This window comes from Bos grunniens, chromosome 7, assembly GCF_055505025.1.
Source record: "Bos grunniens cultivar Pamir isolate PY7600 chromosome 7, Bosgru_T2T1.0, whole genome shotgun sequence".
Classification (NCBI taxonomy): Eukaryota; Metazoa; Chordata; class Mammalia; order Artiodactyla; family Bovidae; genus Bos; species Bos grunniens.
Genome location: NC_141171.1, coordinates 21,591,990 through 21,619,712, shown reverse-complemented (window position 1 = coordinate 21,619,712; position 27,723 = coordinate 21,591,990). Strand labels below are relative to the sequence as shown.

General features: G+C 53.5%; 1 protein-coding gene across 22 annotated transcripts; it reads right to left on the bottom strand.

Moving 5' to 3' along the window:
* Window positions 1-97: 97 nt before the first annotated feature.
* SEPTIN8 (septin 8) lies at window positions 98-27,499 on the bottom strand. 22 transcript variants are annotated; one of them, XM_086410351.1, is made up of 10 exons: window positions 26,978-27,499; window positions 15,138-15,258; window positions 13,949-14,144; window positions 13,428-13,608; window positions 12,213-12,374; window positions 11,555-11,651; window positions 11,190-11,358; window positions 10,874-11,006; window positions 10,575-10,765; window positions 98-1,433 (listed from the first exon to the last, which is right to left on the bottom strand). In XM_086410351.1, the coding sequence occupies exons 1-10, from the start codon at window positions 27,005-27,007 to the stop codon at window positions 1,268-1,270; spliced, it is 1,446 nt and encodes a 481-aa protein (XP_086266477.1). In that variant the 5' UTR covers window positions 27,008-27,499; the 3' UTR covers window positions 98-1,267. The 22 variants fall into 22 exon arrangements, with proteins under 22 accessions (XP_086266477.1, XP_086266468.1, XP_086266469.1 ...); XM_086410342.1 differs by having other exon boundaries at window positions 13,428-13,614; window positions 27,315-27,417; XM_086410343.1 differs by having other exon boundaries at window positions 27,315-27,333.
* Window positions 27,500-27,723: the final 224 nt, after the last annotated feature.

Below are 27,723 nucleotides of genomic sequence, written 5' to 3'. Positions count from 1 at the left end.
AGCGTTTCCTGTGGTGGGTCACTGGAAGACAGCTCTACTAGGGTCACGGATGCCCAGTCCCCAGCGATAAGAAAACAAAAGCTACTGTGACAGAGTGTAGGGCTTTGGCCTCTTTTATTTTCTTTTTACAGTTAATTCCACGCATAAAAGACTTCATAAAGCATTATGGCTCTGGCTATTCCCCGAATGAGCTCCTCAGGATGGAGCTGGCTATTTTGGACAAACTGCACTGGGACCTCTACATCGGGACACCGCTGGACTTTCTGTCCATAGTAAGTACGAGGAACTTCCAGAGCCTACCCTGGACTCATTGTGCCTTTGGAACAGCTGTTCACAATATAGGACGGCAAAGCACACGTCCTTACACATGCAGCACAGTGACGTGACCCACAAGGCTCACGACATAACGGCAAAGTGAAATATTATCTTACATCCAACACGGTTCCGCCAGACTCCCGCTTCTAAAGGACATTAACTTTACAAAGATATTTAGACGGCACTATTATGGTGAGCTTCTCTTTTAAATACACACTGCAAAAATATTTAACTTTCCATTCTATGAATACTGTACATAAAAATCTGTCTGCTTTTGCTGCACTTTACACACATTCACTTAGCTGTCTTTTATTCACCTACACACAGTCCTTACTGAGGCTTTAGACCATATTGATCTGGCACTTAAAAATGTCATGTTAGTTTGTATTTGTTTTAGTTAGAGAATGATGGTCATCCTTAAAGATAGGATTCTGTTAGTAAGGCAAAATTATGTAATATGGAAATGTCATGGGGTTTTGGTCTGTTATGAAGTGTGACGATTAAATCACGAAGGGCTGTACCATTATAAAAACTGACCACTGTGGCCAAGCGGCAGCATTTCTTCTCATGTCGAGCACATACAAGTAACTTCTCTGCTACCTTAATCTTGAACTGTATGCTTCTGTTTTTCAGAACTGAAACACTGTCAAGTGGGTACTTTAGGCTCTTAATGACCATGTCACAAAGCAGACTGTCTTTTTCTCACCAGGGTTGAAGCTTAGCTTGGCCGCACAGTGGGTATTAAGCCTCAATCCCCTTCTGGGGCCATGGATGGGAACGAAAAGGGTTGGGCAATATTTAATGTTCCCTGATGAAAATTTAAATTGTTTTTTGCACTTTTGGTCTTTGATCTATGAAAAGTATGGGGTTTTCTGTTCTAACATAAAAACCACGGTCTCCAGTTCCACGCCCTGGTGGTCCTGGGCTGGCCCCACGTGAAGGAGCTGATGCCTCAGAGGAATCCTTCCCTCCACGTCGCGTCCCTGACCAGGCAGCTGCAGCACTGTATGGCGGGCCACCAGCTGCTGCAGTTCAAGGGCTCCACACTGGCCTTGGTCATCATCACCTTAGAGCTGGAGAGGCTCATGCCCGACTGCTGTACTCCTATATCTGATCTGCTAAAGAAAGCACAGGTAGACATCAACTTTGCCCCACACCAGGCTCTCAGTTTTGCCCCTTCAGCTGATGCACTCTGCCCCCAAAAGAGTACCTGTGGCCCCTTCTCGGCCCTTGTGGGCTCCAGGAGATACTCTGGCTGTGATGACTCTGAAGAGTCTTCCTAAGGGCTAGGCTTTCCACACATGGCAAATCCTCTGGACTTGAGTATTAGGTTCCCTTCACCACAATGGGCTTCTCTGACACTGAGTGAAGCTGTGTCTCAGTGGCAGCCCTGGTAGTCAAGAGGATGTGGGGACATGTTGAGCTCAGGAGAAAACAACGCTGAGCTTAACACTGGGGAGTGTAAATTTCAGACCCTTTACCCTTTATATGGCACCAGGCACCAGGGTACTATGAGGTAGGTATGGGGAGGTCAGAATCACTCAGGATGGACAGCATAAGATGGAATGCAGTTAGAAAAATGACAGTTTTTACTGAGGTTGAAGATGGGTGTCCCTGAGACGGTGGGGTTAATGTTCTCAAGTTGGGTGATTGGAACTTCCTGGAATTGCTCCATGCTGACATTCTGGCACTCAGTTACTCATTGTTTAGAATGTAAAATGGTTCTGCCTCAAGGATGACCGCTCCGTTTTAATTACAGGTTGGTATTAGGCAGTGGAACCGCTGCAAAGAACTTGTAAAGGAGCAACTGGCAAGCCTTTAGTCATCCTCCTGAACAGCCACTTTCTGGCTCACCTGCCAGCGTCTGTGCCCTACCCCAGAACCCTTTACAGCATAATGCCAAATCTGGACTTGGACTCCTCTATATTCTAGGCTTTATGGGTCCTGTAACAAGAAAGCAAGAAGGCCTTGAAACAGCAACTGAGAAAACACTCCTGATTCTTCAGGAAAAAACAAGGGGGCAAAAAGACAGGTCAGGGTCCCTAAAGGGAAAGGTAGTCTGATAAATCAAACTCAGACTCCTGCCTCTCTCACAACCCTGGGCCCGAAACCAGGGGGAGGGAATAAATGCTCATAGTGCAGCTTGCTTTTTCTTCCTCATCAAGGGCTGTAGCAGCCTATAAGACAGCTGGACGATGAGGTCAGAGGCAGGCCTTGCTCAGGGCAGAAGGGCCAGGCTGGTGCTGACAGACAAGTTTCTGCTGCTCCACCTGCCAGAACTGGCCGCGTCTTTCCAGCTTCCCAGGCCTGTACCAAGAGCATGTGCAGGCTTCAAGTCCTAAGTACTCTGCCCGCCTTTGCAGAAACGGGATTTACCCTGACTCGCCCAGCATCTAAGTCTTTTCTTTGTAAGAACTCGATTCATAAAGTGTGCTTTATTTCATATACAGTAACCAAATCAAGCTTTAGGCATATTTCTGCTTGGTTACTCTTAGTTTACAGGCTTAACTAGAGGAATTTTTGTGTTTAGAAAATGACACTTCGAGGTGATCCTTGTGTTGGGAAGCCGCACTCCCCAAGTTTTGGTTGAGATGAGCGGGTCCTGAGGCTGAGCTCCCACTACTGCAGGGAGGAGGGAGGGACCACTAGCATGGCCGTGAGGGAGAAGCCAGCTGCCCCTGGGAAGCAGTGACACTATGGAGCCATTCTCTAGGCAGTGGAGTCCAGCTGACAGTGATGCCAGCTGGGACTGTGGAGGTAGTGCTGGGGATGCAAATGACTGAGCCACACATTTAGAGGTCATCTGTGAAGTCCTTCCGCAGTGAACAGTTTTCTGTAAATGTGCAAAGCCGCGGGGAAGGTGATCTGCTGCTAGGTGCAATACTAGCTATACCGTATTAGTGTCTGTACTGTAGTCAGCACAAATCTCTGCCTTTTGTTAAGACAAATTTGCTTGTTGGAGCTTTTGTTGAAATACACTTCCTTTCAATCCTTTCTGTGTCTTATTTTACATGTATTAGATACCGTGCTTTGAGATTTGATAGAGTCAAACACACGTGAAATGCAGTCTCTCAAACCCGATCAGTAACTGTCCCCTAGCCCAGCACATGGAGAAGGCAATGGCACCCCACTCCAGCACTCCTGCCTGGAAAATCCCATGGATGGAGGAGCCTGGTGGGCCGCAGTCCATGGGGTCGCTAAGAGTCGGACACGACTGAGCGACTTCACTTTCACTTTCATGCATTGGAGAAAGAAATGGCAACCCACTCCAGTGTTCTTGCCTGGAGAATCCCAGGGACGGGGCAGCCTCATGGGCTGCCGTCGATGGGGTCGCACAGAGTGGGACACGACTGAAGCGACTTAGCAGCAGCAGCAGCAGCCCAGCACAAATGAACGTGCTGGGGGGCAGCCTGCTGCTCGTGGCCTCAGCTTCCTCTGCCTCCTTCCTTCCACTGTGAGCACTGTCACTGGTGGAACAGAGGCTAAGCCTGAGGGCCCACGCCAACTCAGGCTATTTTTGACTTCAGAAAACAGGTAGGAATTACCTGGACCCCACCCCCCGAACCTAGCTCTAGATGTAAGTTTCATTCCCCAGAGCTAAACCAACTCTCCATCTCTTGGGAAAAGAAGAAGGTAGACCTGTGAGCCACAGTATGGGGGTAAGGGACAGCCTTGTTGCTTCATCTTTCTGTAAATAGTATTCCCTTTTCTGGGGAAGCAAACTTTCATATTGCCAAAGTACCACTTGTGAGCGGTTTTTAAGTTTTTATGTTGTTCAAGCTTGCCTTGGAGCCCTAAGTTCTATCTTACTCTCCTCTAACATTTTTTCCCTGCAGTTAGGAATTTCTCTCCCACTTCAGATTAGAGACTGGGGTTCACTGTGGTGGGAGAAATAAGGATGTGATCCACCTTCCATTTGTCACCATTTACATAGGGCAGAGATTGGGCTGTGACTGCTGAAAACAGAGATGGGACAGGGCTCAGAGGCAGATGGGCTAAGAGAAGAACACAGTAGATGAGTAGCACAGACACATCTTAAACTTGTCCAAATATTACCTCATTTGGGTGAGCCAAGTTCCTTCCACCAAGGTGGCCCTATTTCCCCTTGCTTCCTGGAAAGTCTTGGTCCTTCAGGGCTTGGTGAAGACTGCCTCCCTGCACCTGCCTGCCCAGGGGCAGAGTTGTGCTGTACCTTCCCTGGGGAGGCCAGCATGCCAGTCTCCCTGCTGGGCCTAGTCCTCCATCTCCTCATTTTGGTCTCCCCAGAGATTAGCCTAGTGTCCAACACAGAAAGCTCCTCCACAAATGGGCCCTGGAGATTGCCATCCCTTCCTCAACAAATATTTGCCTACTTCCTACAACATCCCACCTCAGCAAAACCTTCTTAGGTCCACCAACCTACACTGTCAAACTGAATAGGAATAAGGGTACAGGATAGCAATATTTAAACCTCAATTCCTCCAGTTATGAGCTGTGTGACCTTGGGTACCTCTCGTGCCTTGCCTATAAAAAGGAGAGAATGGTACCTAATCATAGGATTATTGTGAAGATTAGCGGAATTAATACATGTAATGCACTTTAGAACAATGACTAGCACACAGTAAGAACTCAAATGTTAGTTGTCCTATGTCAAGCCTCCTCCACAAGGATGTAAACTTTTCAAGGGCAGGGTCTGCCTTCTCTCGTGTCTTGCCTGATAAAGATCCTTTGACCACAGGCTGCAACTTCTCTTTCCTATCTTGCCTCCATCCCACACTCATTCAAGAGCCGTTCACAGATGCCCGTGGCAGGATTCGCTATTAAAACGTAACTCCTATAGAAGCTGATCAACCCCACAAAGTTCATGGAAAAAACAAGCTGTATTTTACCACAGCTGTAGCAGATTAATAGAGGAAACATTAAATCAGAAAAGCCACTGCCCAAAAAAGACACCACAAAAACTCAAAATAAATGCAAAATTTAATGAAAAAAATGAGTACAAAGTGAATGGAAAGGAACAAAAACAGTCAATGAATGAAGGAATAAATGAATTAACAAGTGAAGCAGTTTTAGAGAAGCATGTTAACGTAACAGACTAGCAAGCCACACTTCCCTCGGGCCTCTTATCCAGTAACAGGAGCCCCACTTAACAGGGAACCCACACAAAGACATACACAACATATATGGAGTTGGTCTGCACAAGCAAAGACCACCTAGACTCAGGTTCCCCATAATTGGGGTGACCATACCTCCCAGTTTGCCTGAGACAATCATGGCTTATGCTTGTCGACTTGGCGTCATTATTAACAAAATCTCCTTTCACTCTCAAAAGTCTCAGCTTGGGCAATAAATTATATGGTGATTCTACCCCAAAATCAACTTGGTTCATGAAAGACATGATAGTAAATGCCAGCGATCCCACTGACAGCCCTAACAATGCCAACAGATGATACGGAGACAGAAAATGAGGGGGAAGTCAGATCCTGCAGACAGGGGTCACATTCCATGAGGCGGGTAGCTTGTTAAACAATGAATGGTAAGCTTTTAAGCTCACCTTGTGCACCAAAGATTAATTTGGTCTCAGCTAAAAATGACAAAATTCTAAACACAAACAGCATGAGAGAAAAGTGCAGTGAGGCTCACTAAAGTCAAAGGGTGCTGCCGAGGCAGCCCAGACCCCAGAAAATGTAACAAGGACAGGTCTCCCCCGAGATTCTTGGAAGCCTGGGGCCTGCAGGCAGGTAGCCAGCCACAATTCTGGCCACCCAAGTATGCCCTGGGTGCAGCCCACACTCAGATGGGGGTGGATGGGCAGCAGGATCTGCCCGCTGTAAGAGTCCCGATTGGCCAGGAGTCCTCATTTCTTACATAACTGAGCCTGCTGGGTCATTGAGCCTCATCTTCAGAAATACACTAGCTGACCCAGGCTAGCGTAAAGGTCTTACTTCCATCCAACTGAATACACTTTCAGACATATAATGACCCTAGAGTTAAGCCACTTGCAGTCCACATCTGCCTTAGATATGCTGATTTACCTTTTTAGATACCCACAGTGAAGCATCAGTTACCAGTTTCAACCACAAGTGGGTTTACTCTAAAGCTAATGAAACTTAATTCTCAGGGCCTCTTCCAAGGCCCTGTACCTGATTTTATACTCATGTTCTCTTAAGAAGGCTTCTCAAGTAGTTTGAGCCCTTCAAAAATCTGTATTCACCCATGGTCATGGCATAACTTTGGAGAATTTTCACTTTGAGTCTCAACAAAACCTGCTCTGCTCCAGGTGAAGCGAAAAAGACCACCTTTTCCTGGTCATACCTCAGTGGATACATACAGCTCACCCTCCACCCCTCTCTGAATGGAACATGATCTGAGAAGGTCAAGAGGGAACCAGAACCTAGCCTTGGAAATCAGAAAAGCAAGCCAAGGCAGGAAGAGGGAAACGATGATGGGAAAGAAAATGAAGGACATAAAAACACAAACCGCCAGTCCAACAATGTATTAGCACAGCTTCCTAAGGCTTCCAACTAGGGAGTGCACTAGACTGTGAGCTCCTTGAGGGCAGAGCTGTGCAGGACTCTGGGTAGCCTGTGCCCAGCACAGTGCTTCATCAACATTAAGTGGAATCCTTCCTTTCATCTATTTATTTTTTATGTCCCATGTTATCAGGCCATGCTTTCGACCCTGATGGTCTCAGTGGCTTGCCAACCAACAGGAACACAGAAGAATGCTGTACTTTCTTAGAAGGTTCTCTTTAAGAATGCAGCTGAAGGGGAAAAAGCTCCTCTGCTGGTAGTTTTTTTCTTAATTGTTCACATACAACAAGCACCTTCATCCCTTTCCCTACAACTCAGCCAGGAAAAAGGAAAGGACGACCCAGAGAGAAACCTATTCCCGCTGAGCACTCTTTGCATTTGGAATATGTGGGGATGGGCATGGGGTGGGGTGCTGGCGGTCTTAGTTAAGAGTCAAACACTTAACACGCACTCATGGGGCTGGTCCCTGTTCACAGGTAGCACCTGGGGTGTGGAGCACAGAGATAACGGCTTCGGGCTGCTGTTCCATTTACATTCACAGTAACAACGCTGAACGTGGCCTTTTTCATGATCCACTTTCATTCGTAAAGAAATCCCAAACACTGTCATTACAGGACGTTTATTACCCGCCTCTCCCTATACTTTATGGGGAGACTTTATACAGAAGAAAGGTTTAGAGATATTTTTAGTCTTTAAAAACCAGGGCATCTGTGTTACTTACGAAAATAACGGGAGGGGGTATTATTTGTCTTTACGCTCGTGCCAAAATAAAAATTTAGAAGTGCTTTAAAAGTTATTATTGAAATTAAGCTCTAGGTTAGAAAAATTAAAATGAAGGGGAGTGGGCGGAGTTCTGCAGCACGTATACCACACCACGTGGCCCCACCTAGGGCGCTGCATGAGTTGCCATCTTGACGCTGAACAATTAGGCCGAGCATCGCCGGCTGGGGCCTCTGCTAGAGCGGCACAAAACTGCTCCGTCAAGGAATAGTGACACTGTAAATGGAAGACCAGCCACTGGCTCTGAAAAAAATAAACCTCATCAGTTTTGGATTCCAGCATTCATGGCTTTAACAAGTTTGCATAGAGAGGGTGGCCCGCCAGGCCTGGGCAGCCTGGGGCACAGGGGTAGGGGACAAAGCAGGGCTGTAAACACTGGAGTCTGTACCGGCTCCCAGTCCGTCCTCACACCATGATATGGGAGAAGGGTCACAAGGTGTAACTCAAGCAACTTAACACATGAAAGTCTAAAGTCCGCTCTTGACATGTAAGTCTGTGCGTGCGTTAACTGAAAAATAAAAATAAAACAAACAGAACAAAAACAGACACATTAAAAGATACACAGACGACCAAATCAAACAGAAGCAAAAGACAGCAAGATGAACACTGGGAAAGGACAGTCAGTTTGGCACTTGTGACGAGCAAAGCAGAGAATTCACTTCAGCTTATGGCATCCCAGGCTGAGGGGTCAAGATCTGATTGGGAAATAATTTTGTAAAAATGAATTAAAATTTGAGGAATAAGTACAATCAATCAAAGCCATTCAACTAAATGATCGCAAAACAACATCCCCCCTCCAAATGTACTCCTGACCCGTCCCGACCAGGGCAAAGGGAAGGGGTGCTCCCAGCCAGCCCACCCACCCCACTCCTGGCCTCTGCAAGGCCAGCATGGGAGGAGAGGGCTCTCTCCCAGAGGCCAAACTGACTGAAGCTTTCTGGAATGTCCAGCAAACAGAAAAGACCTGTTCTCCAGGCCCACATCACACGAAAAAAAGCAGGGAGATCTGACATCAGTGATGAGCCCCACCCTGAGTTGGCCTGGTGCCCCTGCAGCCAGCCTGCACCCCACCCCCACTGGCCCTCAACACCTTGACCTGGCCACAGGTCCTTGAGCTGCTTTTGAGTGGCTTCTTCATAGCTTACTTCCTAGGGGACTCTGCCTGCCTTTATTTTTTTTTAAGAAAAAGAAAAAAAATAATAAGAAAACAAGATGGCCTGGGCTAAGCTGGCAGGGAGCAAGGCAAAGTCTCTTTGGGAGCCAGCACTGGGTCATGGATAGCATACCGCTTCCCAGGAGAAACCAGATTTCTGAGCTACCAGCTCAAAATCCACATGGGTTGCAATTCACAGAGCCTGCGTGCTCACCAAGCTCACCAACACTAGACAGGGCCGGAAGTAAACGCAAAGCAGAAGGGAAATGTGCACAGTTGAGAGGAGTGTGGGGCTGGGGACCAGCAGGGGCTTATCTGCTGCAGCAGGGCCAACGGCTGGTGTGGGTGGGGGTGAGGGAAGGGGGGCCAGTCAGCAGGGTGGGAGAGACTACAGGGTCTGTCCCAAAGCAGGAGACAGGCCTCAGGAATGAGAACTGGCATCCAGTTCCTAAATACCTGGTTCTGTCCCCTGGTCTTCCCCAGGGAGAAGCTTTTTAAACTTTGATGTGTCTGTGCCTCTGTGCCTGTGTGTCTCGGAGACTGTGTGTGTTAGTGGAGATGTGTCTGGATCTGTGTATGTGATGGGGCAAGAGTGAGACAGTGTACATGTGTCATGCATGTGTGCAGCATTAGGGAACGCAATCCTGGGGGCAGGGGGAGGGCCAGTGCCACAGGCAGCACCCCAGGGCCACAGCTATGCACTGCATGGCCCTAACCACAAGGCTCCACTGCCACCAAGGAAGGAACAGCCTGAACATACACGTTCCCAAACATTCAAGAAGGAACTGGAATTCCAAGAGAATAAGAATGAGGGCCAAGGTGAGTATACCTGCTTAGTTTCCAGGCTGGCAAGAGAAAGAAGGTACCAGACACAGACCAGGGGCAGGGAGAAGCCGGGGCAGACAGGATCCCCATGGAGAGATGCTCTGGGGGACACTGAATGAAGTGGGGCAGGGAAGGGAGGCACTCCCCACCCCTACCCAGAGCATCTGGGATCCAGCTGTGCGCATGGAATCAGGCTATGCCAAGGAGAAGAGGCTTAGAGCGGCCCCCACCTTGCCAAAGTTGACTGCACTCCTGGAGGCTGGGAAAAGCCTCCTGCTCTCCCCCATCACTCCATCTCCTCCCCTCTCCCATCACTCTCTCTCCTCTAAAGCTACGCTCGGAGGACAGCTCCAGCCTCTGCTTGAGGAGCAGCTCCTCTCTTCGGTAGGACTCACACAGCCCCTCCAGGGAGCTGCTGTCCTTCCTTCAGCAGGTCGTAACCACGGTGTCCGGGGATCAGTGCTGGCTGGGCTGAGGTCTCCACTGCCCTCAGTTACCACCCACCTGCCAAAACGGGCCCCACGTCCACAGTCTCAGGACTGAGGGGGAGGCACCACAGCTGTCCAAGCAGAAACCACAGGAGCATTTGGAATCTGCCTGAAAAGGCTGACATTCCCAAGCCCTGACCATCTCCTGGCCTGAAGGACCTTCCCTGAGACCCTAGGACCCTCTTAGGGGCCACTCCCTGCCTGTGTGGCCCAGCCTTCTCCACCCAGCTCTTGAGGGGTCTGCAGGAGAAAGAGAAAAAGAGATAGAGAAAAAAACAGGGTGTGGGGTAGAAGAGTGGGGAGAGGAGCCACTCGTGCACAAACACAAGAGTGGGCATGAACGCTTGATGCCTGAGGATGTGAAGATCACCACTGAAAGAAGAAAGGTGAGCAAGAATGAGGTGGAGAGCGAGTGAAAGAAGACAGCAAATGGCGAGCCAGCGAGAATGAGTAAGAGCGAGAGCGAGCCAGCCAGCGCGGGGCAGGGAGCCCACCACCTACTTCTTCTTGTCCTTGTCCTTCCTCAGAGGCTGCTGCGAGGTGGCGTGCAGGGCCTGAGACTGCAGGGCCTCCACTGCTGCCTTCCTGCGATTGAAGGCGTTGGTCTCCTCCTCCAGTTCCCGGCGCTTCTCCTCCACCTTGCGCTTCTCCTCCTGGTGCAGCCGCTTGAGGTGCTCGAACTTCTCGTGGAGCTGGGAGCAGAAGGTGGGGAGGCCGGCTCTGTGTGGGCCCCGGAGGAGCCTGGGCCCTCTCTGGCCTGGCCTTGCCACACACACACACCCCCCGAGCCCAGCACACACCTCTCTCTCCTTCTCCTTCAACTCCAGCTCTGTCTCCTTCACTTTGTTGACAAACATCTGCCTCATCTCTTCCTCCTTCCTCTGGAGCTCACTCAGGAACTCCTTCCTCTTGGCCTCGTATGTTTCCTGGAGGCTGTGGAGACCCAGAGAGAAGAGGCCAAAGAGGGGATCACGGTGGGATGGGGCTGGCCAGAGCCAGAGGGCTGGAATCACGTGGACACATGGGGTCAGGGGAGGATGCTACTGTCCCAGCAGCCTCTCTCCCCACCTGGCTCACAAGTCAAGTCTGGTTGTGGCTGGGGAGACAGGCTGTCACCTGAAAGGCTGGCTGTCACCATCACTGTCCTGGAAGCCCATCTCCTCCAGTTTGCAGCGCCGGTAGAGCTCATAGTGCCGACTGTGTGTCTGCTCGCGGAGGTCCTCCATGTTCACCCGGATCAACATCTCCCGGAGCTTCACGAAGTCGCAGTGATTCTCGTTCTCCACTGGAAGTGGAGAGCACGTGGGCATCAGACAGGGACCCGGCCACCAGCACGGAGGGGACAGGGTGCAGGACAGCGGTGGGGTGTGAGAGGCCGACCCCAGAGGGAAGACAGGCAGCAGATGGTCATGGGGAGGACACAGGACAGGGGACTGAGTCCAGGCTCCCAACCAGGGCTGTGCTCTCACAGCCACACTCACCCTGCACCACGCCCCAAGGGTACTGCCGCGCTCGCACCAGTTTGTTCCCCACCTTCACCTCCTCGGTGCTGCCCACCACGGCAAAGGGCAGGTGAGCCTGGAAAGGGGCCCAGGTGTATGTGAGCACTGTGCAGACACGGGCTAGTGGACAGACCCACCCTCGCTGCCCCTGGGCCCCAGGGAGGGGTTGCCCAGACCCGAACAAGGTGGGGCCAGATGCTCACTTTGGGGCTGTCCTTTAGAGAATTATCCTGGGACCTCCAAACAAGGGAGTGGGCTGAACCCACAACCCTGTTCCTCTTGTTATAGGGTATTCTTTCAGTCCATGGGCTCCCCAGGGGTAGAAGCTCCCTGAAAAGACCTTTGGGCCTCTCTTCTAGGTTCCCAAGTCCAGGCATCCTGCCTGCTCAATCCTGCAGGTTTCAGGTCCCTGCCTTGAGTTCATACCTTGGGGTACTTAAACCTGGGGAAGTTCCAGGACCAGCCCAATACCCGATTCTTCCCATCCCCTGTCCGGAGGATTCAGGACTGGCCAGCTCCTGGTTCCCAGCCATCTTTCCTGGAGAGCTAAGGCTAGAACCCAGGGAAAAGACAGTGGCCGGGGGCCAGCTCCAAACCCTCCAACCCCAGAGCCCTCAGGCCCTTGCCCAGTGCTCACATTCATGACTGCATTAATCTCGGCAACAGCCTCATCATCCGTGGGAAACTGGTAGATCTGGACCCCATTGCTGACCAGCTCACCCATGATCTTGATCTTGAACTTGTGGAGCTCACTCTTGGAGATGGTGTCAGCTTTGGCAATGATGGGAATAATGTTCACCTGCCAGGACCGTGGAGAGGGGTCAGGGGTGAGTTGCTCCCTGACTGTGGATAGCCCTTCTCAGGTCACACCCCTGGGCAGAGGGGCAGGAAGCCAAAGAGATGGAGCTGCTCCCAAAGCTCCCCAGTGGAGTCCCAGCCTGAACCCAGACAGGTGGGACCATTCTGACAGGTTGTGACAATTGGTTGCAGTGCTTCTTACAGCCCCTCCCTGCTCTGCTAAACCTCCATCCAGCCCCAAATTTGTCCTGTGGGCATATCCAGCTTTGACCCAGAGTGCTCTGAAGGTCTTAGCCAGTGTGGGGCCTGACAGGGGTGGCAGCCAGGGGGCTGTGCCCCTACACAAGTTAGATGACCCATTAGCAGTAGCCACAGGAAGACCTCAGTATCTCCCAGGCCAAAGTTATCTCATTGTTCACAGTGAAAATTAACTCCTGAGATGGGGAACAGAGTCACATGAGAGCTGACAGGTGACCCTGGGGTTGCACACCCTCCACAACCCCTCATCGCTCCTGTCATTCACATGAAGTTGCCTTTTAAATACACACTCCTCATGCCTACTCCAATTCTGGGGCTTAACTCTCCTCTCTCTGCTGGCCTCAGGAGGACCCCAAGGGAAAGTCACAGAAGGAAGAGCAAGGGAAGTGAAGGGAGCAGAGGAACTAGGAATTGAGAGAGAGAAAAAGAGCAAAGAATCAGCATGCTCTGGGGAGCAGAGGTCAGAGGGGCAGAGGGGCAGGGGCGAGGTGGGGAAGTAACTCTAGGGGGACGGGGAGGATGCAAGGAGCCACCAGGCTGAGAATAAGAATCATCTTAGCTGGAGGGAAGGTGCCCAGGGCCAGAGGCAAGGACAGAGCTCTGAAGAGGTCAGATCAACGGGGGTCGGCTGGAGGCACAGGGACAGACACAAGAAAAGATACAGCAAGAGAACCAAGCCAATTCTGCAAGCCCCCAGCCCCAGTCCCCGGGGAATGCAGCGGACAGTCACAGGCAGCGACCACACCCCGCCTCCGTGGACAGGGCGCCCACAGGATCCACCGGAAGGGGGCCACACCTTGCTGTCCAGTTTCTTCATGGTCACCAGATCCAGGGACTTGAGGGAGTGCCCCGTGGGCGTGATGAAGTAGAGGCAGACATGGATCCTCGTGTCGTGGTAGTCGAAGAGCGAACGGCGGATCTTCAGCTCCTCCTGCAGATAGTTTTCAAACTGCGCGTCGATATAGTCGACGATGGGCCTGTAACTACAGACAGCTCCGTCACAGGGAGGCAGACAGCGGAGCCACGGCCCCGGGCCCGGAGCCCAGCCAAGCGGCCCACCAGCCTTCTCTCTGTGAGAACAAACAGCTTCTGCCTGGGGATTCCTGCCTGGGTACAGGTGGCTGACCCCGTCTCCTGGTCCCCCATGGGGTCCTCAGGACCTTAGACATTCTCCAGGCAGCCCTCCCATGGACCTCATGGAGTGCGGGCTTGGTCACTTGTCTGGGGGCAGCAAGGAGTGCGGAGCGCTAGGGCAGAGTGTTAGAACCACGGCCAACATGGAGGGACGGGGAAGACACCGCCCGTCCTGCCTCTTGCCTCTCATCCTTATTGATCTGATCTCCAAAGCCCACGGCATCCACGATGGTCAGCTTGAGCTGCACGTTGCTCTCCTGGAGATCGTAAGTCTGGGGCCGCAGGCGCACACACTCCTCATGGTGACTGGCTTCCTCGGTCTCAAAGGTCGTGTTGAAGAGCGTGTTCATCAGTGTGGACTTGCCAATGCCAGTCTCCCCTAGGGGAGCGGGGAGTGGGCAGAGGGGTGTCACAGACTGGAACTGGGGCTGTCCTGGCTCCTAGCTGGGCCAGGAGGGGCTCAGGCACCCTTGGTCTCCATACAAGAGAGGGGCAGGCCTCCCACTCCATCCCTTACTGTCCGTAACCCCAAGAACCATCCCTTCTTAGTGGCCTCAGAAATAACATGTGGAAGGAAGAGCCAAAAGGCTGGCCTGGACATAAGACGTAGCTATGTGGGTTGTGTAAGGTGTTTCTGCTGGGAGTGAGAAGAGGCAGAGCCAGGCAGCTGGGAGACACCAATGGACCCTGGCCTCTTCTGGCCTCAATGGGACCTGGTCACCTGCTCTGCATGCCATTCCTCCTGGGCCCAGGAAGGCCATGGGGCCAGCAGGGCCGAGGTCTACAAGAACCAGTGGCTCAGCCCACGTCATGGGTGGCCTCGACTCCACGAAGCTTTAACTGGGGCGGGGAGGTTCAGGAGAGGCTGCTTTCCAAGGGGTTCCCAGAGCACCTGTGGAGGGTCTGGCAGAACTTTTTGTGGCCTGAGACACATAGAACCTTCCAGCGCCTCCCTGTTGGGGGGTGTATTTGTTTAGATGAGTACTGGAGCTCTTACTACATGACAATGTAATGGAGAGACAGTCTGGTTTACCACAGTGTCCTTGACACATGGTATGAACAACAATACATGTTCTTAAAGCAAACACATGGATCCCGACCACTGTGACAGATACTCTCAGTGTACAAAGCACTCTCAGGTACCTAGTCCTGTCCATTCTTCATGGAAGCTGAGTCAGGCCCTGGCTCCAACTCTGTCCTTGACCCTGGCAGAGACACACCCCAAAGCCTCATCCTGACCCCTCAAAGTGTCACTCTGCCTGGGAGGTCCCCTTGCAGCTCATCAGGCAGTCAGGACAGCGGCATCTCATCTCCCAGGAGGGCTTCGTCCATCCTCAGTGGAGGCTGTCCCCTGGCCAGGCATGACACTCACCCACACAGAGGATGTTGAAGCTGAAGCCCTGAGTGACCGACTTGCTGACCAACTGGTCGGGGAGGCTATCGAAACCCACATGACCACCCAGGGAGAGGCTCCTGGGCTCCGGCTCTGCATTCTGCAAAGAGAAAAGAAGAGACGCAGTGAGCCCACTGGGGAAGAGGGGTTGAGAAGAGGGGAGGCTAAATCTGAGTCAATACGCCCCTCAAACTTGTCTCAGTTCTCAGCAAATCTCCAGACACATTGTTGAGGGCACTGGAACTCCAACTCCAGGCCAAGTTTCCACACAGGGAGTCCCATGGGCCTCAGGACCCATGACTCTGCCTGGGAAAGGCCCTTTCACCTGGGGCTCTGCATCTGCTGAGCTGGCAAGGGATGCCTGAGCCCGAGGTGTCACCTGGCAGAAGGCCCCAGATCCATGGCTGCTACCCCAAGGGCTCACCTGCCTGCCTGCTTGGGAGGATGCCCCAGATGTTCCCTAGATCTTAAAGATTTCAAAAGGCCAAGATTTGAGGGTGTGCACGTTCCTGTGGCCCTCTCCTGCTAAAGTAGGATGCAGACAAGGGCAGGTCTGGCTTGACCCCCTCACACTCACACTGCTGGAGGGCTCTCCCTCAGGTGGGCTCACAGTCCTCCATGGGCACCCCTTGCTCCTCATGCACCCAAGCAGGGAATGCACACTGAGCCCTGCTAAAGGGGCCAGTACTCACTCAGACCCACCACTGGGTCTCAGGACTGGTCTTGGGGGCCTCAGTGGTACTCTCTAGGGACTCCCAGGCTCTGGCTCATGTCCCCCTCCCAGCCCCGCCCCAGTCCTGGTTGCTTAGACAGAGGATTCTGGGTGAGAATGTGGAGGCCTGCCCAGAGAGGCAGGCAGCAGGTCCTGAGCAAGCAAGGGTCACTGAGCTGGCCCACAGCACTATAAAAAGACCCAGCAGGACCCTAAGCAGAGGGTCAAGGTCAGGCTCCAAGTTGTGTGGATTCTCTGCTTCCCTGGGAATGAGGGTGGAATGTTGTCCTGAGGGAAGGTTCCCAGGCTCAGCCTTCCTGGGACTGGCCCCGTCGAGGGCAGACCCCAGGCAGCTCTGTATAGGGCAGAAACACACCTCCTCTGTCCCCTAGCCCTTCTGCCCTGATTGCCAGCCACACAGAGCAAGGACAGGACGATGGGTCTGAGTCTTATCCTGCCATCCAGCCCACAGCTCCAGAGGGGAGGAAACAGGCCCAGCTGAAGACAGTCCCAGGGGCACAGATTAGGACAGTGGCAGCCCTTATGTGGGTGCAGGCCCAGGGGGCAGAGGAGGCTGAGGACCAGCCAGTAGGGACCCGGCTGCCTGCCCTCCAGCGCAGGGGTCTCCGGAGCATCTGTGGCCCCTCAGTCTCTCTGCAGCCACAGCCTGTTGTCTCAGCCTGAACCCTCCAACCATTCTTTCCTCCCAACCAGAGCCCCTCAACACTTAAACCCAACCCTCTCTTCTTCATTAACTAAGTCCCCCTGGCCCTTCCCCAAGCCCTTTCCCCAGCTCAGTCACAGTACCCCTGCATCACAGACTCCCAAGTGTGCACACGGGCAGCCTAGACCTCCATGGCCCCTTGGGGAAGCCCACAAGTCAGTTACCCCTAAGCTCTTCTCTCCAATGACCCTCTTTCCACAGAGTCTCTGCTCTCAAAGCTGGAGTCCCCTATCCCCAGGGAACTGAGTCACAACCTTCCCAATCAAGTCAGGTCCCCCCAGGGCTGCAAACATAACAACAAAGAGGCCCCAAAGGCAGCTTCCTCTCACTGGAGGCCGCAGCAAAACCAGTAAATGGAGCATAGGATGTGCTGGGTCAGGTCCAAACTCCCTAGCAGGGCATTCCAGGCCCTTTATCATCTGAGGCCTTTTTCCCAGGCTCGGTTCCTGCACAGCTGGTTATCTCTGGATATACTTTTCAAACTCGGCCCCCTCCCTGGGCTCTGGAGCTCACTGCCTTTTCCCCGGCACATGCCCTGCCCTAGCCCCTAAGTACTCCTACTGCAGACCCTTCACTTGGCTGTGACCCCATTTCCTCACACTATTAGCTGTCCTGATATGCATCGTGACTTTCACCTCTTCCATGAGCTCCTCAAAGTGGGCCGCAGGCTGGGGGAGGTCAGTGTTCCCATTCTTCCCACCCTCCCACCACCATGGCCGACGTGCTAGACAACACTACCATTTATAAATCGCTGGGCACGGCTTCACTGCCACAGCATCGGGCACATCTGCCCACCTTACACAGAGCTTCATTATTCCGTCTCTGTCCCACCTGCTCATGGCAGCTTGAGGATCAAATGGAGGACAGAGCTGTTAGTCTAGAGCTTTTTTCTTTTTGGGCGAGACTGAGAATCTCCAAAATTTAAGGCGTGCTGTGCTTGCAGAGAAGGCTATGTGTTTATTCATCCTCTTCTTCCAAGGGTGACACAATCAGGATGCAATCCAACATCCTGTAGTCTACCGCCAAAACCCACCAAGTCGGCTGTGTCTGGAAGCCACACGCACGCGCACTTCCCCAGTTAGAGTCCTTGCAAAGATTCAGACGCTATCCTACTCCTGAGTCTCCCCGACTCTAACAGCAGCACTCGGGGGTCTCACACAAGCCTGCCTACCCGTGTTCAGTGAGCCCTGCCTGCCTTCCTCATGCAGCTGGGCTCTCCGGAGAAGTGCGTGGAGCACAAGGCAGTCTCCATCCCCAAGCTGTAGCCGAAGCTGTGCTGTCAATCCAGGGGCCACAGACCTGGGGCAATTGATGCTGCTCAGGAGCCTCAGGGACCCCTGGAGCACCAATCTCCAGAGCTCACGCACATGCGCACACAGAGAATGGCCTCATGGGGACAGAGTGTTTTTCTCTGGTCTTGAGAGACTGGTGTAACCTCCCAGCTCTACTGAGGCGTGACTCCCACTAATGCCAGCTTCCCTGATCCTACATTTGGCATCAACAACATGTGACCCAAGGTGCACCGCTCTCTCCAAGGTGCCTGCCCAGGTGTGTCTGCTGACTTGCGTGGGGTCTCAGCCCAGGAGGAGCCAGGAGCCTACAAAGCCCCTCTGACACAGCTACCACAGCTCAGGAAGGAACATCAGATCTCCCACTGGTTACCTGCAATTTGTCAGGGAAGCCCCTAGTTCCAGCTCCAGGGCTGGGTCCTACTAGTCCTGAGCCAATCAGCATGATCCCACAATGGGTACAGGCAGGGGCAAGTGACCCTGACTGAACCTTCGTGACCATCCTGTAACCATCAGGGGAGTCAGCCTAAGACTGAAGCCCACTCACCGAGGACTACAGAGCCAAGTACATCACAGAGGAGAGACAGCCAGCATCCCCCACCCTAGTTTTTCCCTCTACCCCAGCCACATCTCCCCTCTACTGCTTAAGCTAGCTGAATGCGGCTATCTATTACATGCAACTGAAAATATCCTGACTGCTACAGTCCCCAAAGTGAAACTCTGAACACAGAGGAACAGAGAGAAAGCAAGGAGAGTAAAGACAGGGAAGAAAAGTGGTGTTACAACCACAGGAAAGAATGAACATCAAATGATGACACCAACACCCCACCAAGGACACCTGTGTGGGCTAAGCCAAGTGACCTACAGTCTCCTATATAGCCCTTAACCACCCTGTGTGGCAGACACTATTATTATGCCCATTGTACAGGTAAGGACACTGAGGTGCACCTAAGCTAAAGAACTAATCAGGGTAGAGTAGGGATCTGAGAGCAGCCAAGCCCATGCTCCAGAACACTGAGCTATACTGCCCCCTACTCTTACTATGCTCCCAACTCATTCATTCAGCCACAAAACACAGGCTCACTGGTCACATCCACTGGGTGTCAGTGGATGGCAGCCAATGAAAAGACGAAGACACCAGATCCTTGACCTTAGGGGCCCAGTCTTAGTCTAGACTCAAATGGCTGTGGCGGCCTGGCAGGTGGTGTAAATGGGTGAAGGATAGTAACAAAAATGGCAACCACCACACGGAACAGTTATCAACTGCTGATCTGCTATGACTCTAATCTCACTTCGTCCACACATCAGCCCTGTGAGGTAGGCTGTATATTATGCCCACTGTATAGAAAGAGACAATTGAAGCACCAAGAGATGAAGTAATTTTCCCAAGATCACACTGCTCAGGAGGGCGAAGGCAGAATCTCTGGGTGATGGTGTGACGGCACAAGCCACACTTCCAGCCACAACTCCGCTCTCTGCTGGATGAAAGACCCGGTGACTTGGAGGAGCACGGGGGCCCTCGGGGAAAGGCAGGAGCAGCGGGGAACTGCAGAGGCTGGGCTCAGTCCATGGTGGCTAGGGTCCCGCGACTCCAGCCAACGGTGGGAATGTAGACCTAGTGCTGCCAAATCTTCCAATTTTTAAAGAGAATCCAGAAATCCAGATTTTTATGTGAAATGCACTAGTTTTCAAAAGTTGGCAACAACTGCCAAAGGAGAAAACCATTAGGGCCCAGGTCAACATGTCTGAGGGCTGAACCTGATCCGTGGCCGGACAGTCTGCAACCCCAGGACTGGCAAGATGCTGACCTGGAAGGACAAAACCCCCAGGGTGCACCCTTGGGGCAAGGACACTTACAGGAGGCTGCTCTGTGGGAGGAGCCTTTGGGCTGGCCAACTTAACCTGGACTCTGATGAGAGGCAGACCTAGCTGCTCCTGACTCTTTCCACACACCCAGCTCCCAGGGGGCCAGTTCAGGGGGCTCCAACTGTACTCAAAGCTCCAGGATAGAGAGTTGGCAGCTCTGAGCTCTACACACACAATGGGAAACTCCACAGGGCCTTTATCCCCCTTCTAATCACTAACAAGCTTCTGGCTCCTGAGCCAGGCTCCAGGGTCTATGTCATCATTTCTTTGGCACATCAAAGACAACAACCAAAATAATAACTGCTCAGGCCGACTGCGTTCCTCCATGCCCGGTCACCCAGAACAAAGTGGAGAATGGCATTTTGTTATGCAGCCCAGTGGATAAATAGGACGTCCTTTTCCTGACCAGGAAATGCTGTCTGAGCCTTCTGAGCAGCCCCAATCGCCAGCCGAAAGAAGCCGCCCCTTTTACCAAGAAGAGAGGCGGGATTTGGGGGGAAACCATGTCTTGCACTTGCCCACACAGAAACAGGCTTTTATCCAGAAGGAAATGGAAATCTGCTGGATGTCTGAACCAACATAGCCAGAGAATCTATGGGTGAAAAGAGCCCCTTGAGAACAAACCTCCCAAGTGAAGTTAGTTGTTGGGGTAGCAGTAGAGGTGACACTCCGCCGTTCAAGCATTTGGCTCCTAAATCCTAGGCAAAGAGCAGCCCCTCAGGCCTTCCACAGGGTTCTCTCCAAGAGCATCAGACTTCGGACTCTTCTTTCCCCTCAGGTTCCTGCCACCCTGAGCACCCCACAGGCAGGCAGGAAGCCTTCTCCGGAGAAGGCTTGGGCACTTGGGCCCCAGGAGGCCACCAGTCAGCTCTAGGAGGCCCTATAGAGTCCTCATGCAGTGGACCCAGGAGTCACTGTGCCATTGGGAACCTCCTCCACCCATGTTCCTGGCACAAACCACCCTCCCCTTGGATCTCACCACTCTCAGCAGCCTGGGCCTTAAATAGCCAGAGCAGAGGCCTCTGGCCAGAACCCATGGTCACGGCGCAACTGTCCTTGAGTCTGAGAGGAATCCTAAGAATTTTCCCAGGAAAGGCTTAGGCTCTAGTCCCAGGATTCCACAGTGAGCCTCTAAACCCAGGTCAAAGGTTACGGGAAATAACCACAGGGATGTGCGTGGGGTAGGGGTGGTGGGAACGGGGCGGGGGGAATGCTGACACCCTGGACCAGGAGGGAAGAACAGAGGCAGGATATACCTGTCCCCACTCAAGAGGACACCAGAGAACCAAAATGTCTCTCTCCTATGGCGGCTACAAACCTGAGAAAAAGACACAAGCCAGGATCAGCCTTCTTGGTGCCAGCACAGTAGCAGAAGAGGTAAGAATGGCAAGGTGGCAGCTGGGACCCAGGAGAAGGCTGCCAGTCACTCTCTCAAGGCCAGTCATCCTCTCCCCTACCCTGAGAAGTGAAGGGACTTTGGAAACAAAACTATCCCTAGGAGTCCAAAGCCACACAGTGCCCTGACCCCAAAACTTCAGTCTCCCTGCTCCCTGTTTCACTGAGGGCACTTTCCTCCCTCTTGCTGCACAAAGACAGCCAGGACTGCCACTCAGGAATTTGGGATGGTTTGTTTCACACTTCCCATGTCAAAATCAGATTTCCAGAAGCCAAGAGCCCAGTTATCAGCCTCTGGGCCCACCCAGCCCTCCCCAGACCCAGGACACAAAAATGCTCCTAGGCTTTGTGGTGCTGTGCGGGATACATTCCCATGGGAGGGAATGGTCCATCCTACCACAGAGCAGATGGGGAAGGCACTCTGGGCCACAGAAGGTACTGGAAGCCCAGGTGTTCGTACTTTCCCACTTGGGACTTGGGGACTTCCCCGCAGCAGGGATGACCACAGGGGTCTAGACATCGTGGTACGGAGGTGGCCTTTGTTCCACCCAACTTCGGAAAGAAGAATGTGGGCGGCAAAGGTGACCACACACCCCTCCTACCCCAGGATGCCGGTGCTGGGAAGCAGCAGAGAGCTACATGAGCACCAACGTGAGCCAGCAGGGGCTCAGGGCAGCACGGCGATACTTCTCTGTTGCTTGCACCACTCACCCCAGCACCAGGCAGTGTCACACTCGCACCCAGGCCCCACAGCCAGATCTGGTGAGTGGACCTGGATCCATGGCCCACAGCCCCTCTCGAACCACAGCCCTCAGGTGGCCCAAGCCCAGGAGAGCCTTCAGAAAGAAGCCAGCACCTGTGATCTGAAATAGGCTCGTACTACTTCCTCCCCTGGTTCTGTCCCTCTAATGCAGCTTCCAAGAGAAGGACCAAGAACCATCTGCAAGCCATGTGTTCTGAGGAGGAGAATGTCTGATTTGCCCCAGTGCCATCAGGGGCAATGGATGTTACAGCCCACACGCCCCGTGCTTTGTCGTCCACCACCTCTTCCCAGCCACAGTTCCTCACGTGAGCCCTGAGGATGCCAACAGCTCCAGTAAAGAACACCCCAGCTCTGTCATAAGGGCATGTCGACCTTGGGAGGCATCCTTTCCCCAGGCACACGTGTCTCCCTCCTGCCTGCAGAGCTCCATACCTAGTTGTCTGGTAAAGCCTGTGCCTTGGGCCAGGACTTGGGATCCTGAGAGAGAATCAACCTGGCAGCGGAGAGGCAGGAAGACCGGAGAGGCTGCAGGGGACACACAGAAGCCAGCCAGTCCTCAGGCCCTTTGCTCCGTCATCCTGCAGCAGCTTCCTTCTGGGAGCTGGACCAGAGCCACAGAAACCTTTGTGGTGATTATTGCCCCAAATACATACCTCCACCTAGCTCTTCTTTGGGCTCCAAACTCAGAGGGCTCCACCCTCTCTGTCATCACAAGGGGTCCATGGGGGCTGAGGGTAGGTCTCAGGTGAGCTGCTGGCATCAAGATGATGGGCACAAAGCACCCAGCACCCTCCGTGCCATCCAAAGCTTTTGATAAATATCTGGCCCTGGGTTCCCAGCCTCCATTTGTTCTCCTGCACTGTGGCCAGTCTCCCTCTTACCAGACTCTGCTCCTACTCTGGTCAACCCCTTGTCAGGTGCCCCCTTGGATCACCAGTGCCTTCTCATCAGTGTCCCTGCTCTGGTCCATGCCAATCCGGATCCTGGGCAGACCTTCCTAAAGTGAACACCCATAGCATGGTACAATGCCCATGGCGGGGCGGGGGGCAGAGCTGGGTGGACCAGCCTCCCGGGGAAGGGCATGGAGCTTCAGCTCTGCAGGCGGTGCTCGTGTATGGCCCCTCCCCGCCACCAGGCACTGAGAGCTGCACCGATGTCCCTTGCTCGGTTCTCACTTCTCCTTCCAAGCAGCTCAGCAAAGAGGTCTCTGGCCATTTTTATGGGACAGGGAGACACCCTCTGTGACACCCCTACTTGAGTAAGGGGTTGCTGTCTACATTCCTTCCCACCAGCTCTTGTCTTGAGGACAGAATAGGCATTCCCTGGATAGCCTGCTTCTTGGGAAAGTGTCAAGATTACAGGGGTGACAACGGAAGTGACAGATGGTGCTGGGGATAAAGTGGAGATGGGGGTGAGGGGGAGTAACTGGCTGGGAGGAGTGCCAGGCTCCAGGCTGCCATGCCACACGTTTCTTCCCTCTCTCCCTCAGATCTTCATTTTCTCCAGCCCCTCCTCAGGCCACCCCCACCATGGAGTTTGAACCCTGTCCCATGAGATTCTGACAGGAGAGGCACAGGAGATGGCCCCTGGGGCAGAAAGAGAGTCTGGGATCCAGTAAGGAGGACGGGCAGAGGAAGAGTGGATAGGAATCTGGCTGCCCAAGGAGGACAAGAGGCAACAGACTCCCCAGAGGGCTGTCCCAGACATGCACATCCTAGGAGATTTTGATCATAACCACAGGGCTGATCTAGGATTGAGCAAGGCCCAGTCAAAATGTAAAGGTCGCTCAGCCTGTGGACAATAGGAACCCAGCACATACTGATCGCAAAGTACCATTCCAGGGACCTCCTTAGCAGTCCAGTGGTTAGGACTTTATGCTTCCAATGCAGAGGGTGTGGGTTCGATCTCTGGTCAGGGAGCTAAAATCACACATTTCATGCAATGTGACTCCCCCGCCCCCAAGAAAAAGTATCATTCCACACGCTTATCTAAGCTCCAGGTTGGGTCAATTCCCATGCCCTCCTGAGCTGGTCTGACCACCAAGCTAGCCTGAGGAACAGTGTCAACCTGCCACAGCTCAATCAAATTATAACTTCATGGCTACTGCTTAACACCCAGTTCAACCCTGCAGCTGGTAAGACAGCTAAACATATCTCCAAACATGTCACAGACTGCAATTATCTTCATAAACGCTTTGAAGAGTATCAGTAGGGTTGTTCCACTTTACAGCTGGAGAAAGGAAGAAATCATTTTCCCAGGATGACAAGATAGGAAAGGAGAATGGAGTCCAGACTCCGAGATTCAGGCCAAACCCAACCCAAGGTCTCCACCCAAATTCAACCATGTCCAAGTCCTCCCAGGAGGCTGATGGCTCAGAGTGTGAAGGGTGTGGAAGGTATCCATCCTGAACTCAGGCTGCACATCCTTACTTGAGTCGGTTCCCTCTCTGTGCCTCAGTCATTATTACCAAGGTGATAATACCAGAAATCCTTACAAACACAGGAATCTAAGGGAAAGAGCCTTTCCAGCCCATTGCCTGGCACTGCAGCTAGACCCCTCAGCTCAGCCTCTGAGGATAATCTCTGGGTGGGTAGTGGTGGGAGCCCCTAGGGAGGGTGCCCTGGAACAGAGCAAATTCATTCTCTGCTACCTTCTTACACAGAGGGCCAGTCTTCACATCCACATGGGTACTAAGTCTCATGTATCATTTACTGTGTCTTCATCATGTGCCAGACACTGTTCTAAATACCTCATCTGGACCCTCTCATTAAATCCTTCCTATAATCTTATGAGGGAGGTAGTATTTTTATCCCATTATACAGATGAGAACACTGAGGGGTTAAACAATTTGCCCAGAATCACACAGCCAACAAGTAGTAATCTAGGATTCATGTCAGGCAGTCTGATTCCAGTTACTCTACATACCACTCCCACCTGCAAGACCAACTGTTAGAACAACCTCTAGCCACAGAAAGACAAGACCCAGACATAACTTTCTGGTCAGCTGGGCACAGAAAATGCACACAGGCATGCAGGCAGAGATGTGCAAACACACAGGTATGCTGGTCTCCAGCTAACCAGCAGGTCTGCTGGGATTCAGGCCCAGCCCTCCTGGGGTACATAAATTCTCGTTTAGAGTGCAGGGCTGGGGTGAATCTCTGATTTGCCCAACCTCTGAATCTGCTCCTCCTGTATTTAAACTTACTGAACTGACTCGCAGCCCCCTCATAAAACATCCAAGTCTAAAATTATGACACCAAGAGTTCCTGCTTTAGTTACGCATGTTTCCAAAATAGACCAACAAATGTATTTTCAGATTAAAGAGAAAATTTACATATACAAATTCAGATGACAATATTTATAGCATTAATTACATAAGTCCTGAATCCCTTATTTAGCCCCAGAACCAATACCTTATCAGTCACATATTTAGCATTTACCCCCTACCCACAACATCCCTGGGCCCTCCTCCCTCCCCCTTAGCACCGACCAGGGCCTCACATGCTGGCAAGAGGACACAGTTTCCTTCACTGTCACAGCTCAACCTCCCAGACACACCCAAACCCAGCCTTAGACATTGGGGGACACGCAGATACAATCCCCAAAAGGCCTCTCTTCCCGGGGGGAGTGGGGTAGGGGGACAGATTATAATAGCCTTTAGGAAGTTGGTTATTGGCTGGCTCAAGCCCAGAGAGACCTCTGCAGGGACCACCAGAGACGATACCCCTGCAGAAGGCATACCCGGACTGGGGCCCAAACACACATCCACTGGGTTGAATGTGGAATCGCTCCAGTTCCTGGGGAACGGCTGCCTCAGACCCGACCACTGAGGCACCCACTGGAATCGCCCCTGGATCCTGGCGCTTGGGTCGGGGGCGGGGGTTGCAGCGGGAAGGAGCAGCAGGCCAAGGTCTTCAGGACCCAACTCTGCAACTGCCCTGAGCTCATCCGAGGGACTTCCTAGGATCCCTAGGGCTTCATCGTCACCGACTGTGCCCATCCAGCAGCACCTGCGCGGCCAGGAATCTCCCCAGCCGTGCAAAGAACACTCAGGGAGAGGGGGCTCCGGAGTATCCTAGATCTTCCCTCTGATCCCTGGGGCCCCAGTCTATCGTCACACCGGGCCACAACCAGGCGGGTATTTATCTGCTCCTTTTCGCGAAAAGGGTCTGCTTTTCTTCGCCCACGGAGAGCGACCCCGCCAGCCTCCTGGCAAGGCGCTCGCGCCCGACGCCCCAGGACCCGGGACTAGCGCCGCGAAGAGCCCGCTCCAGGGTCCCCCGGCCCGCCCGGCGTCAAGGCCCGGCCGCGCGGCGCTGACAGCCCGGCTCGCGCCCCCGGCCAGCAGCAGGGCGGCCCCCTCCCCGCGCCCCGCGCCTCCCGCGCGCGCCGCGGCCCAGCAGGGCCCTCACCGAGAAGCGCTCCAGGTCAGTGGCCGCCATGGCGAGCTCCGCACCGGGCGGGCGAGCCGGGGCGAGCACCCGGGCCGCGACGGGGACAAGCCGGTTGCGGGACGCGCTCCGCCCGGACGGCTGCGGCTGAATGGATCCAATATGGCCACTTCCTGGAAACTCCCCTTGGCGGCGGCGGCGGGAGAAGCCGCGGAGCCGCCCCCGCCCCCGCCCGCGGGACCGGCCTCCCCGCTTGGCCCGGTCCGGCCACGAGCGCAGCCCAAGCCCCTCAGCTGGGATGGCCGGGGGTCTCCGCTGCGAGGCGGGAGGTGCCAGCTACGGGGATTGCTGGGACTTGTAGTCTCCAAGTTGGGGGGCCGGGAGGGCAGTGCCTGGTGGCCGGGACCGGTGTCTGCTGGCCTGCCGCGTGTCCCCGAGAGGCTGGGGCCGAGCCCCGGAGGGAGTGTCCGGCTTCCGCGCGCTGGGAAGTCCGTTCTGTGCGGAGAAGATTGGGGTGCCGCGTGCGCCCTAAGGGTCTCCCCCACCAAGCCGCCTCCAACCGGTCAGCCGGAGCCTGCAGTGCACTGGGACCACCGGCCAGAATGTCGACGGACTGCCTGTGGCCCGTGGGGTGCAGGAGAGGAGCCTCAGCCTCGAATGACGGGTCCCTGGGCCCCACCTGATGCTCCGGTCCGAGCCAGGGCGGCATACAGGGCGGGACCCGCGCGTCCGGCCAGGCGGCCTTCCCGGGCCAGGGACCAGCCTTCAGCTTCTTGCGCAACGAATGCTCAGGATGCGCACTTCAGTCTCGGGATTCATGCAGTAGAAAAGCCGAGCTCAACAGTCAGGACATCAGATTGCGAATGACTGTCACCCTTCCTGCCCCCAAGGGTTTGGGAAAATGTCTTTATGGAATCTAGGCACTGTGCAGAAAGGACTACGGCTCCCTATGCATGCACATTCTTTCTGATAATCTCACTGCTGAAAACCTGTACAAAACGTAGAAAAACGAATACCTTTGCCCAAGCCAGAGGCCTCAGGGGGTTCTGGACCTTTTCACTGACTATATCAAATCCATCTCTAAATCCTGTGATATTCTTTTTCTTTCCCTTCTCTCTGCCTTTCTCTCTGCTCTCTCTTTTGGAAATATATATAGCAAGGCTTGCCTCCTGCTCCTCCAGTGGCCTCATCCCGAGTGTATCCACTCTCCACACCCCTCCCACCCACCAAGTTTCCTGAGAAACAACCCAGCCTGTCCCTCTGACTCAGGAAATTGTTCTGGTTGAAGGTGCCCAAAGACCATATGGGGACTTGGCACACCTGGCTTTAAGAGGAGCCCCTCCCTGTCCCATCTGCTGACTTTCGGGTAGTTGATCTTGTCACCCTGAAGTGGCATTCCCCTCCCTTCTCTCCAGGGCAAACACT

Coding starts and splice junctions, on each gene's coding strand:
- SEPTIN8 (XM_086410345.1), bottom strand. CDS start 20,433: ATGCTTGAACGGCGGAGTGTCACCTCTACTGCTACCCCAACAACTAAC. Junction 14,145..15,137: donor CTTCAACATCCTCTGTGTGG/GTGAGTGTCATG, acceptor CCGCTCCCCTAG/GGGAGACTGGCATTGGCAAG. Junction 11,007..11,189: donor GGTGACAGCCAGCCTTTCAG/GTGACAGCCTGT, acceptor GGGTCTCCACAG/CCTCCAGGAAACATACGAGG.